At 39.7% G+C, this 15,556-nt stretch overlaps 1 protein-coding gene across 12 annotated transcripts in view; it reads right to left on the bottom strand.

Moving 5' to 3' along the window:
- ASCC1 (activating signal cointegrator 1 complex subunit 1) overlaps positions 1-15,556 on the bottom strand; it is a 149,242-nt gene that overhangs the window by 130,978 nt on the left and 2,708 nt on the right. For 10 of the 12 annotated variants that reach the window (XR_007513401.1, XR_007513402.1, XM_049854823.1 and 7 more), the window contains exons 3-6: positions 14,770-14,802; positions 14,541-14,640; positions 12,995-13,092; positions 5,552-5,730 (exon numbers count right to left, since the gene is read on the bottom strand). Coding sequence is in view for 10 of the 12 variants with exons in the window: in XM_049854823.1 (XP_049710780.1) it covers positions 5,552-5,730; positions 12,995-13,092; positions 14,541-14,640; positions 14,770-14,802 (410 nt within the window). In the remaining 2 variants the exon portion in view is untranslated. The remainder of the gene's footprint in view (positions 1-5,551; positions 5,731-12,994; positions 13,093-14,540; positions 14,641-14,769; positions 14,803-15,556) is intronic. The other 2 variants (XM_049854825.1, XM_049854828.1) reach the window with 1 other exon arrangement.

Below are 15,556 nucleotides of genomic sequence, written 5' to 3'. Positions count from 1 at the left end.
CATTTATTACAATCTGCTTGTTGCATACCAGATATCTCTAATATTCCAAAGAAAATACAATCACTGAGCTTCAACTAGTTGGTATTTACAAGGCAAAATAATTACAAGCCTAAAAACAGCAGCGACAAAAAAATGCACCAGCCTGTACTGAAGCTTCAGTGTTCTTGATCTTCTCCTACCCCACCCACCACTCCTACTGAGAATAAAATCATCTTGCTACAAAATATTAAGGAGAAAAAAGATGTTCTGTTGGTTCACTAATTAACATCTACGTAAAAACACACAGTATTTGACTCATCGATGTGCCCATGCTCAAGCACATAAACTAGTCGCTTAGAAGTGGGTTGCGTACTTCTATACCAATTCTGTATTAAGTCCAGACTGTCCACTCGTTTAGCCAGTGTACATCTACTCACCTTCAGGGCCTCCTTTTTATATAACCGATTTTATCAGTCTCTTACTTCCTACAAAAGTATTTGGTTTCTGATATCTCTATACCCGCTATCTACCTCTCACCATATTCTAACACCTAAGACCCAGCTTCAGCAATGTCAATAAGAAAAGGAAAGGAACGAGAAAGGGAAAGGAAAGACAGGAAAAGGGAAAAAGAAGGGAAAGAAAATGATGAGTCTTGTAAAAATATTCACCCAAAAACATTTTCACCAACTTTGCCCACAACTATCACAGCTTTACTTAACACTCCAAATAATGCTGGTAACTTTAACCTAACCAGCAATAATAATAATAGCAGGAGTAGCAGCTACCATTTATTAAATGTATCAAGCACCATGCTTAGTATTTTATATTAATCTCATTTAATCCTTTTTTTAGAGCCCTGGTGGTGCAGCGGTTAAGAGCTTAGCTGCTAACCAAAAGGTCAGCAGTTCAAATTCACCAGCCACTCCTTGGAAACCCTAAGGGGTAGTTCTGCTTTGTCCTATAAGATCATTATGACTTCGAACCAGCTCAACAGCACCCAGAAACAGTAACAACAGAGCCCTCTGAAGCAGGCTGTAGGATATGAAGAGGCTAATTTGCCCAAACCCACAGAACAAGGAGCCCAGAATTAAGCCCAGCTCCATCTACTTCAAGAGCCAAATATATTAACCATTGTTCAATTTTATTCCAAATGCTTTTATTCCTCCTTTACTATGAGATGAGGAAAGCACAACCATTGACATGCAGATGCAAAAAAATGAGTCTCAACCTAACTTCACACCTGACACAAAAATTAACCCCCCCAAAAATTATAGATTCAAAAGTAAAACTATAAAACCTCTAAAAGAAAACCTAAAAGAAAATCTTTGGGACTTGGGGTTAGGCAAAAAGTTTGCAGCCACGACACAAAAAAACATAATCCATAAAAGAATTAGTAAATTGGACATCATCCAAATTAAAAACTTTTGCTCTGCAAAAGGCACTGAAAAGCAAATAAAAAGGGAAGTTAGACTGGGATTTGCATTCCTTGAGAGAACTCGTATCCATGAAAAATAAGGTGGCTTTGAACCACCAGCCTTTTGTTTAGCAGCCAAGAGCTTTAATCACTGTGCCACCAGGCTCCTTCATTAGCCCTCAGAGAAAAAAAACAAAAAACATTTCTGTTGAGTTGATTCTGACTCATAGTGACCCCATAGGACAAAGTAGAACTGTCCCATAGGGCTTCCAAGGAGCAGCTGGTGGATTCAAGCTGCTGACCTCTTGGTTAGCAGCCGAACACTTAACCAGTGTGCCATCAGGGCTCCTCACTAGCCATTAAAATAAAAAAAAAAAAGCCATTAGGGAATTGCAAATTAAAACCATGATAAAATACCACTATACATCTATTAGAATAGCTAAAATACAGCCATCTAAGATGCATCAATTGGTCTCAACCCACCTGGAGCAAAGGAGAATGAAGAATACCAAGGACACAAGGTAATTACGAGCCCAGGAGACAAAAAGGGCCACATAAACCAAAGACTACATCAGCCTGAGACCAGAAGAACTAGATGGTGGCCAGCTACAACCGATAACTGTCCTGACGGGGAACACAACAGAGAACCCCTGAGGGAGCAGGACAGCAGTGGGATGCAGAACCCAAATTCTCGTAAAAAGACCAGACTTAATGGTCTGACAGAGACTGGAAGGACCCTGGTGGTCACGGCCCCCAGACCTTCTGTTGGCCCAGGACAAAAACCATTCCTGAAGCCAACTCTTCAGACATGGAGCAGACAATGGGTTGGAGAGGGATGCTGGTGAGGAGTGAGCTTCTTGGATCAGGTGGACACTTGAGACTATGTTGGCATCTCCTGCCTGGAGGGGAGACGAGAGGATGGAGGGGGTTAGATGCTGGCGAAATCGACACGAAAAGAGAGGGTGGAGGGAGAGAGCGGGCTGTCTCATTAGGGGGAGAGCAATTGGGAGTATGTAGCAAGGTGTATATAAGTTTTTGTGTGTGAGACTGACTTGATCTGCAAACTTTCATTTAAAGCACAATAAAAATTTAAAAAAAAAAAGAATAGCTAAAATAAAAAATAGTGATTAACACCAAATGCTGGTGACGATGCAGAACAACTGAAATGCTCATAAACTGCTGGTGAAAATGCAAAACAGAACGGCCGCTGTGAAAAACGGTTTGGCAGTCTCTTATAAAGTTAAACATACATCTACTACGCACCCCGGCAATCCCACTCATAGGTGTTTACCCTAAGAGAATGAAAACTTATGTTCACACAAAAAACTATACACAAATGTTTATAGCAGTTCTATTCACCATTGCCAAAAATTGGAAACAACCCAAATGTCCTTCAATGGATAAACAAACTGTTGTGCACCCATCAATGAAATACTACTCAGCAATTAAAAGGAGGAAACTACTGACACCCATGACAACTTGTATGAATGTCAAAGACATTATGTTGAGTGAAAGAAACCAGACTCAAAAGGATACATACTGTATGATTCCACTTACGTAACATTCTCGAAAAGTCAAAACTTTAGCGATGGAGAATGGCTCAGGGGTTGCCAAGTTAGGGAAGAGGTGGCTACAAAAGGGATAGCACAGGGAAGTTTAGGAAAGTGACAGGACTATCCTGTATCCTGATGTGTAGATGGTTATAGAAATCTATACATCTGCTGTCATGGACTGAATGGTGTCCCCTAAAAGTATGTGTCAACTTGGTTTGGCCATGATTCTCAGTATTGTGTGGTTGTCCTCCATCTTGTGACTGTTAATTTTATGTTAAAGAGGATTAGGGTGGGATTGTAACACCCTTACTAAGGTCACATCACTGATCCAAAGTAAAGGAAGTTTCCCTGGAGTGCGGCCTGCACCACCTTTTATCTTACAAGAGATAAAAGGACAGGGAAGCAAGCGGAGGGTTGGGGACCTCATACCACGAAGAAAGCAGCACCGGGAGCAGAGTGCATCCTTTGAACCCAGGGTTCCTGTGCAGAGAAGTTCCTAGTCCAGAGAAAGATCGACGAGAAGGGCCTTCCTCCAGAGCCAACAGAGACACAAAGACTTCCCCTGGGGCTGACGCCCTGAATTTGGACTTCTAGCCTATTAGACTGTGAGAAAATGAACTTCTCTTTGTTAAAGCCATCCACTTGTGGTATTTCTATTATAGCAGCACTAGATGACTAACACGTGGTAAAGTTCATAGAAATGTATACCCCCAAAAAGTTAATTTAACTGTATGATTATTTTTTAAATAAAATAACATAAAAATCCTTCTAGAGGACTGGTTAACTAAATTGATTAACATAATAGCATTTAAAAAAAAAAAGCTAAAACCTTACCTCTTACCATATATCAAAATACATTCCAAACGGACTATAAGTTTACATATAAATTATGAAAAAATGCTGATATTTGTAATATGTATAAAGCTCTTACAAATAAACAAAAAATGAACACTCTCAGAGAAAAGTAGGTCAAGAGATAAACAGACATTATAAAGATATGAGAACTTCTTATCTCACAAATAATCAAGTAAATGAACAGTAAAGCAATGAGACGGAGCCCCGGTGGCACAGTGGTTTAGTGCTCAGCTCCTAACCTAAAGGTCGGCAGTTCAAACCTACCAGCTACTCCACGGGACAAAGACATGGCCATGTGCTTCCAGAAAGATTACAGCCTTGGAAACCCTACCAGGCAATTCTACTCTGTCCTATAGGGTCTCTATGAGTCGGAATTGACTCGACAGCAATGGGTTTGGTACTTGGGTAATGCAATGAGTTAATGTTTTTTGTCAAATGGATTGCAAAAGAATGATAGTGCCCCGTATTGGCACGGTTGGAAAAAAGAAACCTAAAGAAAAATTATCGCTCAGTGGGCAAAGTGCTATAACATTTCCAGAGGGTAATTTCGGTATGTATATCAAAAACCTCAAATACACACATACTCTTTTCCACTCCAGGGATTTAAGTAAGAAATTAATCAAACTAGCTCAGAAAAATGTATGCAGTAGGATACTCATAACAGCATTATTAATAATAATGAAAAACAGAAATAACAATGAAGAAAAGGTGAAATAAATTACTACACAGCCAAACAAGCCATTAAAAATCAGATCACCTGAACAGTTACTGAAACCCATTCTGTGGTTTTAGTTATCACTGTTATAGCTTCCTTCCTGGTCTCCAAAGCAAAAAACTTTAAGTTTTTGTTCTATAACATAAAATAATGCTCACGGTATGCTGGCAAGCTTCAAAGAAAGGAGGATATAAAACTGTGCAAGCCAAATTTCATTTTTTTAAATGTGTGTGTATATGTGTACACACACATACACAAACATATGTATTAGAAGAAAATATGCCACAATCAGTGGTGGGATTATGAGTGGGTTTTTTGCTAATCTTTTCTGCATTTTCTAAATTTTCTAGAAGACATATTGCTGCCATAATTTAAAAAAAATCAATAAACATTCTTTTAAATCACCTAAAAGTATATCCAAAAGGAGTTTTAAAACTTGTTTTCTAATCTGGATTCGCTGCTATTATGCTGGTAACAAGCATTTCACTATGACAATTCTACATTTAAATTTGTCTTTTAATTACTAACCCCAAGTGAGCCACGACTGCCCAAAGGCAGAAGACTACAGGTAATGACATCACATTAACATTGCTACCCACAGGGTGGGGTCCTGGTGGTGCAGTGGTTAGGAGCTATGGCATGCCACAGCTGCAAACAAAAGGATCGGCAGGTCAAATCCACCAGCCACTCCTTGGAAACTCTATGGAGCAATTCTACTCTGTCGTATAGGGTCACTATGAGTCGAAACCAACTCAGTGGCAACAGGTTAACAGGTTACCCACAAGGTAAACAACAGTGGGCATAACAGGGTGATCCTTTTGTGTCTCAAAATTTTTTAAGGGTATTTCTCTAAGATACAGAGACATGTGCTAATATGTCTATGCATTTTTTTCAGTCCAAAATTATTTTTAAAAATCAGAAATGGTAACTTTTTTGGTGAGGGAAGAGATTTGGGTCTTTCTACTGTTTGAATTATGAATCATTTTTGTACCTTTCTGTATATTTAACTTTTTACTTGTTTTGTTTGCAGCTTACCATGGAGCACTTCTCCAGCACTTCCTCCTGGAACTTCAGGAATCGTTCCTGAACCTCAGCTTCATTGAGGAAAAAGGCAAGGAAGTGAGTGAAGGGTTGCTTCCTTCTAAAGGTATGCAAAAGAACATCAATCCGAGTTCGGGCTGAGATGACACCACTTCGATGCTGTCCAGTAATCACTGCAAGCAAAGAAAAAAGTGTTAACATGACCGAAGAGCATCAAATTCTTGTGAAATAGGTGAGCTCTTGACACTGTCATCTCTAGGGAGCTAAAACAGTCCTGTTCGTCTACATAAACCTGAACTTGGGACAGTGTCAAGTGTAAGAAAGCTGCTAACGAATTCAATCTTAGCAGAAAGTAGCTGAAAAAGAGAATCTCCTGAAGACGAGCTGACGAAGTAAAAAACATGAGTTCAAAAGCCACGATACAAACTTTCGTACATTGTCGGTGGAATGTAAAATGTGCAGCCGCTATGGAAAATGATTTGGTGTTCCCTCAAAAAGTTAAACAGAATTACCATGTGACCCAAAAATTCTACTGCTAGGTTAACACCCACAAGAATGGAAAAGAAGTGTTCAAATAAAAACTTGTACACCAATGTTCACAGCAGCACTATATGTAACAGCCAAAAGGTGGACACAACTCAAATGCCCATCAATTGACAAATCAATAAACAAAATGTAGACTATCCACACAATGAAATATTATTCGACAGTAAAAAGGACTGAAGCACTGATACATCCTAAAATGGGAACAACCCTGAGAGCATTATGCTAAGGGAAAGAAACCAGGCACAAAAGGCCACATATTGTACAACTGCATTTATATGAAATCGATCCAGAATAGGCAAATTCATAGAGACAGAAAGCAAGTTAGTCCAGGGGCGGGGGGGAGTAACTGCTTTATGGGTGCAGGGTTTCCTTTCGAGGTGATGAAAATGTTCTACAAGTAGATAGTGGTGATGGTTGTACAATACTGTAAATGTACTAAACGCCACTAAAACACACTTTAAAATGGTTAATTTTATGGTGTATATTTTACCACAATAAAAAAAATACAAACAAAACACTGTATAGAAATTAAATAAAAAATTACTTAAAAGCAAAAAAATGGTGAATTTTATATTCTGTGAGCTTTACCTCAAAAAAAAAACTGTTAGTAATTCGCTACAGTAAAAGAGCAAAGGAGAGTGTACTACAATACAACCCTATTCTGTGTACGAAAACAGAAAGTCAAAGTTAAGTAAAAAAGTTTATCTATATCCATATCGGAAACGTTGGCAGCATAGTGGTTAAGTGCTACAGCTGCTAACCAAAAAGTCGGCAGTTCGAATCCACCAGGCGCTCCTTGGAAACTCTACCGGGCAGTTCTACTCTGTCCTATAGAGTCGCTATGAGTCGGAATCAACTCGACGGCCGTGGGGTGGGGATATCCATATTACATTTATGGATATCAAATTTCCATGTTTGGGTGTAATCTGGTTTCTTTTATCCGAGCTATGTCTTTAGAAATAAATAAAAGTAGGAAAAAAAAGGCCACAAAGTCTGGACCACTGACTGAAAAGGAACAAAACCATTTAGGGGTTCCGTAATCTCTGTTTAAACAGAAATCAAACCTCCAGATTGTAGAACTGGCAGGGCTTGGTTCAAAACAGAAACTAAGAAAAGGTGGAGAAAATAGGAACAATTAACAAAATCAGCATTTCAGTGGACTTTATTAAAAAACAGTCATTTCCTAAAAGCAAAGAGGTATCCGGGATAAAATGAAAGCTTCAAAGGTCAGCGGAGCAGGGGCTGGCGTCTGGGGAACTTGGTTTGAGGAGACTTCTAAGTCAATGGGCAAAATAATTCTATTATGAAAATATTCTGCATCCCACTTTGAATTGTGGCGTCTGGGGTCCTAAATGCCAACAAGCGGCCATCTAAGATACATCAATTGGTCTCAACCCACCTGGAGCAAAGGCAAAGGAAGAACACCAAGGTCACACGACAACTAAGAACCCAAGAGACAGAAAGGGCCACATGAACCAGAGACCTACATTATCCTGAGACCAGAAGAACTAGTTGGTGCCCGGCCACAATCGATGTCTGCCCTGTCAGGGAGCACAACAGACAACTCCTGAGGGAGCAGGAGAACAATGGGATACAGACCCCAAATTCTCATAAAAAGACCATACTTAATGGTATGACTGCTACTAGAGGAATCCCAGAGACAATGCTCCCCAGAACTTCTGATGGCACAGGACAGGAACCATCCCCGAAGACAACTCATCAGGCATGAAAAGGACTGGTCAGTGGCGGGGAGAGAGATGCTGATGAAGAGTGAGCTAATTAAATCAGGTGGACACTGGAGAGTGTGTTGGCAACTCTTGACTGGAGGGGGGATGGGAAGATAGAGAGAGTGGGAAGATGGCAAAATTGTCACGAAACGAGAGACTGAAAGGGCTGACTCAATAGGGGGAGAGCAAGTGGGAGAAGGCAGTAAAATGTATGTAAACCTACATGTGACAGACTGATTGGAATGGTAAATGTTCACTTGAAGCTAAATAAAAATTAATTAAAAAAAAAAAAACAGTCATTTCAGTAGACTTTATTAAAAAATAGCCATTTCAGTAGACTACTGAAATGCTGATTTTGTTCAAGGAAACCCTGGTGGACTAGTGGCTAAGAGCTATGGCTGTTAACCAAAAGGCTGGCAGTTCATATCCACCAGGTGCTCCTTGGAAACCCTATGGGGCAGTTTTACTCTGTCCTATAGGGTCGCTATGAGTCGGAATCGTCTCGACGGCAACGGGTTTGGTTTTTTTGGGTTTATTTATTAAAAAGTAAAGAATAGACTTCTGAATACGATATAGTAAGATGTGCTATATACTTTAAAGACCTCAAAGCCCGTTCCCTCTAGTTATGATCACTGCCAAAGTAAAAGAAATAATTCTGTTTATTTGTCCCAAAAATTTCCACTAAAGCACTTGAAATTTTCTGTAAGAACCACCTTTCCATTTCACACTATCCCTTGATAACAATGAATGCCTTATACCCATTTTGTTGCAGAGAAACAAAATGGAAATTTCTAGAAAAAAAAATAAATTATGAATGAATGCATCAGTAGGAGGCCTGAGAAATGTTTGCTAAAGTAAAAAAAAGCTGAGATAACTAAGAACCAGAAGACGTAAAAAAGGACAAAAAGTGAAAGAATGATGTTCTTGATGATATTATTTACATCATCAGATAGAATACTTCAAGGATCCAAAAGACTCGAATGCCAGTGAATGGAAATATCCATAGTAGATCCTTACCTAGAGGACAAAATATAACCCAATAGGTTATGTTTTGTGTTCAAATACTGTACTAGAGAAATACTGATAAAGGAGGGCACAAAGGAAAACCAAAAAACCAAACCCATTGCCATTGAGTCCATTTCAACTCATAGTGACCCTATAGGACAGAGTAGAACTGCCCCATACAGTTTCCAAGGAGTGCCTGGTGGACTTAAACTGCCAACCTTTTGGTTAGCAGCTGTAGCTCTTAACCACTACGCCACCAGGGTTTCCAAGGGCAAACAAGCAAAAAATTAAAAGAAAGGAGAAACTATAATCATCTCTGCCAGAGATGAAAAACCCGGTGATAATCTAAAAGGAAAATGAAAATACGAAAAACACTTAAAACCGATAACCCCTTAAAACTGATACTTATGTTTTATTTCTGTAAAAGTTTGGTACAAAATGTTAAATGTGTTATTTTTCATTAAGAATGTGGTATAGTAAGATGTTTTTGCTTCTGTAACACAGAAACCAGAAAAGGGCACTTGAAAGGTACTTAGAGAGATTCCCAAGAAAAATTCAAAGCTGATCAAACAATGACTAAAGAGCAAATATGACTGAGCTTAGACATAGTCTACAACTACAAACATCCGAGAGGGCCGGAATCTACAAGGTGTGTGTCTAAGAACTACAAAAAGGGATATCTAGGAAGAAAATAATTAAAGGCATTTAGGTTAAACTTTAAAAATCCAATTCCCTATCTGCAATGACAACGTAATTCTGAAAGCTTCTCTTGATATCCCATTGCCTAAGACTTCAAAACAGACTAGAGAGATCCTTGTCTAGAGGACAAAACATAGCCTACTAGATCATTCCCTTCTTTGGTTTCTCAAAAATAGGAAAGGCAACCACCTGCAACAAAGGAGAATGAAGAACATCAAAGATACAAGGACAAAAGGGCCACTTAAACCAGAGACTCCATCAGCCTGAGACCAGGAGAGCTAGATTGGTGCCCAGCTACTACAATGACCACCCTGACAGGGAACACACCAGAGAGTCTCTGACAGAGCAGGAGAAAAGTGTGGTGCAGAACTCAAATTCATGTAAAAAGACCAGAAATAATGGTCTGACTGAGACTAGGGGGAACACCAGGAGATGGCCCCAGACTCTCTGCTAATCCAGAACTAAAACCATTCCCGAAGCCAACTCTTCAAACAAAGACGAGACTAGACTATAAGACCAAAAATAATACTCATGAAGAGTGTCCTCGTTAGTTCAAGTAGATACACGAGACTAAATGGGCAGCTCCTGTCCAGAGGCGGGATGAAAAGGCAGAAAGGGATAGGAGCTGGTTGAATGAGAAACCCGGGCTGGAAAGGGGGAGTATGCTGTTACATTATAGGGACTGCAACTAGGGTCACATAACAATATGTGTATAAAATTTTATATGAGAAATTAACTTGAGCTGCAAACTTTCACCTAAGCACAATTTAAAAAAATGAGAAGTGGCAAAAGAAAGTGAATAAATGACAGCAAATACCACACCATTGCGACTGCAGTCTTGATCTTATGTCTCATCTCAACTTACTCTAACCAATAAATTTGATTTTTCTACATACTTTACTTACCTGCAACCTGTAAATCAGTTTATTCTCTTGCTTTTCAATTAAATTACTTCCACTAAATTCTTGGTTTTAACAATTAGACACATTAGATTTTCACACTGAAATAACTGTGCTTTCTAAATCAAAATGAGACCTATATAAACAAATATTGTATGAGACCACTACTATAAAAATTCATGGAAAGGTTTACACACAAAAAGAAACAAGCTCTGATGATTACGAGGAAGGGGAGAGATGGGGCTAGAAAAACACTAAACAGACAATAGATAAGTGGTAACTTTGGTGAAGGGTAAGACAGTACATGATACTGGGGAAGCCAGCACAACTTGTACAAGGCAAGGTCATGGAAACCCCATAGACACATCCAAACTCCCTGAAGGACAAAACTGCTGGGCTAAGGGCTATGGGGACCATAGTCTTGAGGAACATCTAGCTCAATTGGAATAACATAGTTTATAAAGAAAATGTCGTACATGCTACTTTGGTGAGTAGGATCTGGGGTCTTAAAAGCCTGTGAGTGGCCATCTAAGATACTCTACTTGTCTCATCCATTCAGGAACAAGGGAGAACGAAGAAAACTAAAGACACAAGGGAAAGATTAATCCAAAGGGCTAATGGACCACAACTACCATGGCGCCCACCAGATTGAGTCCAGCACAACTAGATGGTGCCCGGCTACCACCACCGACTGCTCTGACAAGGATCACAATAGACGGTCTTGGACACAGCTGGAGAAAAATACAGAACAAAACTCTAACTCACAAAACAAGGCCAGACTTACTGACCTGACAGAGACTGGAGAAACCCGGAGAGCCTGGCCCGCAGACATCCTTTTAGCACAGTAATGAAGTCACTCCTGAGGTTCACCCTTTAGACAAAGATCGGACAAGCCCATAAAACAAAATGAGACTAAATGGGCACACTAGCCCAGGGCAAGGACTAGAAAGCACGGGGACAGAGAAGCTGGTAACAGGGAACCCAAGGTCAAGAACTGAGAGTGCTGACATGCTGTGGGGCTGTTAACCAACGTCACGAAACGAAACATGTACTAACTACTTAACGAGAAGCTAGCTCCTTCTGTAAGCCTTCGTCTAAAGTTCAGTTAAAAAAAAGAGACCTATACAACTCGCCTACCCTTTTCTGAATAAATTCTGAATGGCTCCAGTATCTTAAAACAGCAAGGGTCTCCATATTTACTCTATTTTATAATCTTTACTGCAATAAAAATTATTAAGTATGTTAGCGTACAAACAGAAAAAATGGGGAACGTACACAATTGTTAACAGTGATTACATCTGGGACTAAGATTACAAAAGACTTCCCTTTTAAGCTTCATACATAATTTCTGGCAAACCTTGATTTTTTTTTTTAAAGCAGGTATTCTTTTTATAATCAGAAATTAACTAGATAAAGAAATAAGCTTTAATAAAATTATTTCAATATTTGTAGCTCGAACTCTACAGCTTAAGGAAAGACTTAAGATTCTGTAGTTGTAAGTTTAATGAAGTGACTATTTCTTGTAATAAAAGTCCTTCAAAAGCATTGTTAAAGTTCTTACGTTAGAGTCTGCTGACCTTCCTGGGGGCTGGGAAAAACTCTAGCCACGAGCCACAGTTGGCTAGTTCAATAAAATTTGAAACAAACCAGTTCCTCAGTCACACCAGGAACATTTCAAGTGCTCATAGCCATGTGTGGCAAATGGCTCCCATACCAGACAGTGCATATACAAAACATTCCCATGGTCACAGACAGTTCTTCCGGACAGCACTGCTCTAAAGCCGGCGGCTATTTACCTACCAAAGTGATATTTCTTACAAAGCAAAAAATTAGAAGAGTACTTGTAATTTTTTCTGCTGAAACATAATACAATTTATAGGTTTTTATGGAAAATGGATTATCGGAGCTGCTGCACTCTTTGACTGTGAGAAACTCCTACAGTTTTGGAGTTTCTCAGTTTTTTAAAAATTTGTGCTGACAGTGCCACTCACTCAAGCCAGTTTATAACACAAGCTCTGCCCTTGGGCCACGCCGATGCGTACTACGGAGACTTGCGAACTTGATTTACACTACCAAACTATGTTTTCTCATCTGAGCAGTTATTTAAATTCGGTTATGTTATTTTAATCATTACTGTTATAACTTCCTTCCTGGTCTCCAAAGCAAAGATAAAACACTTAAGAGAACACTTACGGAAGGGGCTGAACTTTATTATTGCAAATTCACTGATCTCACTCATTTTCTCTAATCCTAACTGGAAACAATTTACACATTCCATTTCAAGCTATTAAAGCAAAGCAGAAATCTCCCAATACATGGAGAAACCTGGAAGCTTTATTCCATCGGCAGTGATTGGTAAAATATAAAATGAAGGTCCAGGTACTCAATCAAGACATGGTTGTATAACTGCATCTTTCCTCTTTTGAGAAATTGATATAATACACCATAACAAGGTCAACAGTCACAGAATCCCACAAAGAATATAGTTGCTAAACACCTCAGTTGGCTTACATTACTCTATACATCTGCAAATGTGATGGCAAGTGTATACTGAGTCTCACCAATATCTCCTTCGTGTCCAGGCTTAGGAATGCTAATAGAAGTTTTGGTCTCCATTTCCAGTTTCTTCTTGGTGTCCCCTCTCTTTCCAACTATATGCCTATAATATAAAAACAAGTCTGTAAACAGAGAGTCCCTGACGGAGCAGGAGAAAAGTGGGGTACAGAACTCAAATTCTAGTAAAAAGACCAGACATACTGGTCTGACTGAGACTGGAGGGAACCCCAGAAGACATGGCCCCCAGACTCTTCGTTGGCCCAGAACTGAAACCATTACCGAAGCCAACTCTTCAGACAAAGATTAGACTGGACTTTATAAGACGTAAAATGATACTTATGATGAGAGTGCTTCTTAGTTCAACTAGACACACGAGACTAAATGGGCAGCTCCTGTCCGGAGGCAGGATGAAAGGGCAAAAACGGACAGGGGCTGGTTGAATGGACACGGGAAATCCAGGGTAGAAAGGAGGAATGTGCATTGTACCCTGTACATTGTAGAGAGAGCAACCAGGGTCACACGACAATGTGCGTATAAACTTTTGTATGAGAAATTGACTTGAACTGTAAACTTTCACTTAAAGCACAATAAATAAATAAATAAATAAATGTTTGTAAATGGAAAGAGATTAACTTAAAATGTACCAGAATAAAGAATCCCACCATGTTTAAATCATATGTGGCCAAAGATACTCCCTTACAAAAAAGCACTTCAATAAAAGGTCAATATCTATAGACAACTAGAGGAAATTACAAATCATTTAGCTTTATGAATTTGGATTTCTTGCCTCTCAAACTGAGACTATAAATTTCTGTCATTTTAAGCCATCCACTTGTGGGGCTTTATTACAGCGGCCCCAGGAATCTAATACAGTGGGTATGATGGTGTCAAAGCAAGCTTCCCTGAGGAAGGAGGATGTAACTAGGCAAGGAGAAGGAGAGGCTCTAGGGCAAAGGGACCAGCACCATGTGAAGGCTCTGAGGCACGGAGGAGCTTGGCCTATTTGAGGAACTGAGGAAAACCAGCTGGGTTTGAAAACAAAGCCAGGGAAAGAGTAGTGTGATTTGAGGCTAAAGAAATGCAGGGCCTTCTAAATCATGTGCAAGATTTTGGCCATTATTCTAAGAACAATTGAAAGCCATTGGCAGATTTTAAACAGAGACAGTAAAATAATCAGATGTGCCTTTTACAAAGCTCACTCTGCCCTCATTGTGAAGAAATGATTGAGAGTGGAGCAAAAATCAATGCGGACAGGCAGTAAGCTCTGTGAAGTAATCCACAGGGAAGGCAGAGGGGGCAGTGAGGCAGCAGTGAAGAACGAGATACGTGATGGATACAAAAGGTATGTATGAGGAAAAATCAACATGACTGAGCGATACATATGGAATGATGATATTTAACCTGTAATCAGTCCTCACAAACTCTAGGACATAAAACACTAAATTATCATTAGTAATCAAGTATCTCAGTAAGAGTGGAAGAGAGAGGAATCAGCTTCTTGCTGAGTCTTCTGGAAGTGTCTCTACGCGAGGTGGCTGGGGCCTTACTTACTTGTACAGTAGACTGGGGGCACTCACAGTACACTGGAAACCTTGCTGGGTCTGCACCACCACATAGGCGTCACAGGGCTCTTCCGTACACTCCATGGAGCCTGCACAGAAATCAAAACATCTCCTTCAGAAGCTGCTGCTCTGGGGACCACAGCCTTTTCCCCAGCTGTCAGCCACTTTGAGGGTTTGAAAGAAGCAATACACACACTCAAAGAAACCCAACATTTCACCTTGCAGCATAGTGCTCCGATATTCCTTCTGATCTGCTCTTAGAAGAAAAAAGAAAAAAAGAATTAAAAACACAAAATAACTATTTTCAATCTTTCAGTCTTAGAACCTTGGAAATGTGGCAATATGCACACCACTGTTTAAGTATTTTCTCTCAGAAAGCGAGGACTCAATGAAAAAGCTTTTTTACTAATTTTTTATTAAGATACAATTCACATACCATACCATTCACCCCTTTAAAGTGTACATTTCAGTGGTTTTTGGTATTAAAACACAAAATTACTTCAGCGAATGAAGGACTGATACGGAGAACTTACTCCACACCACAAAGACGAGAGAAAAAGAAGGGTGAAATAAAGGAACTCAAGACCCCAAGGCTGAAGGAAAACAACGGGAAGGACCAGAGCGAAGACTAATCCCCAAGGTTTAGGACCTGATGGAAAGCCTTATAAACCAAAGAAAAGGTAGCAGAGAACCTAAAAGGCCCTGTTTATGCATTAAACCCAAGGCCAAGTTAATTAACTTGAAAACATTTATAATCCATCTCAACGGTTCGAAACCACCAGTGGGTCCTCAAGAGAAACATGTGGCAGTCTGCTTCCACAGAGATTTACAGACTTGGAAACCCTATGGGGTTACTGCGAGTCGGAATCGACTCGACAGCAGTGGGCTTTTGGTTTATGCTATAAAAAAGTTAGTTGTACTTGGAGCTGCCTGTATATGACTGTACAAGACAGAGAAAAATAACAACAGCTAACGTTATTGGACACTGGACTAAATGCAATGTAC

Source organism: Elephas maximus, chromosome 16 (assembly GCF_024166365.1).
Source record: "Elephas maximus indicus isolate mEleMax1 chromosome 16, mEleMax1 primary haplotype, whole genome shotgun sequence".
Classification (NCBI taxonomy): Eukaryota; Metazoa; Chordata; class Mammalia; order Proboscidea; family Elephantidae; genus Elephas; species Elephas maximus.
This window is presented reverse-complemented; position numbering and strand designations above follow the sequence as displayed.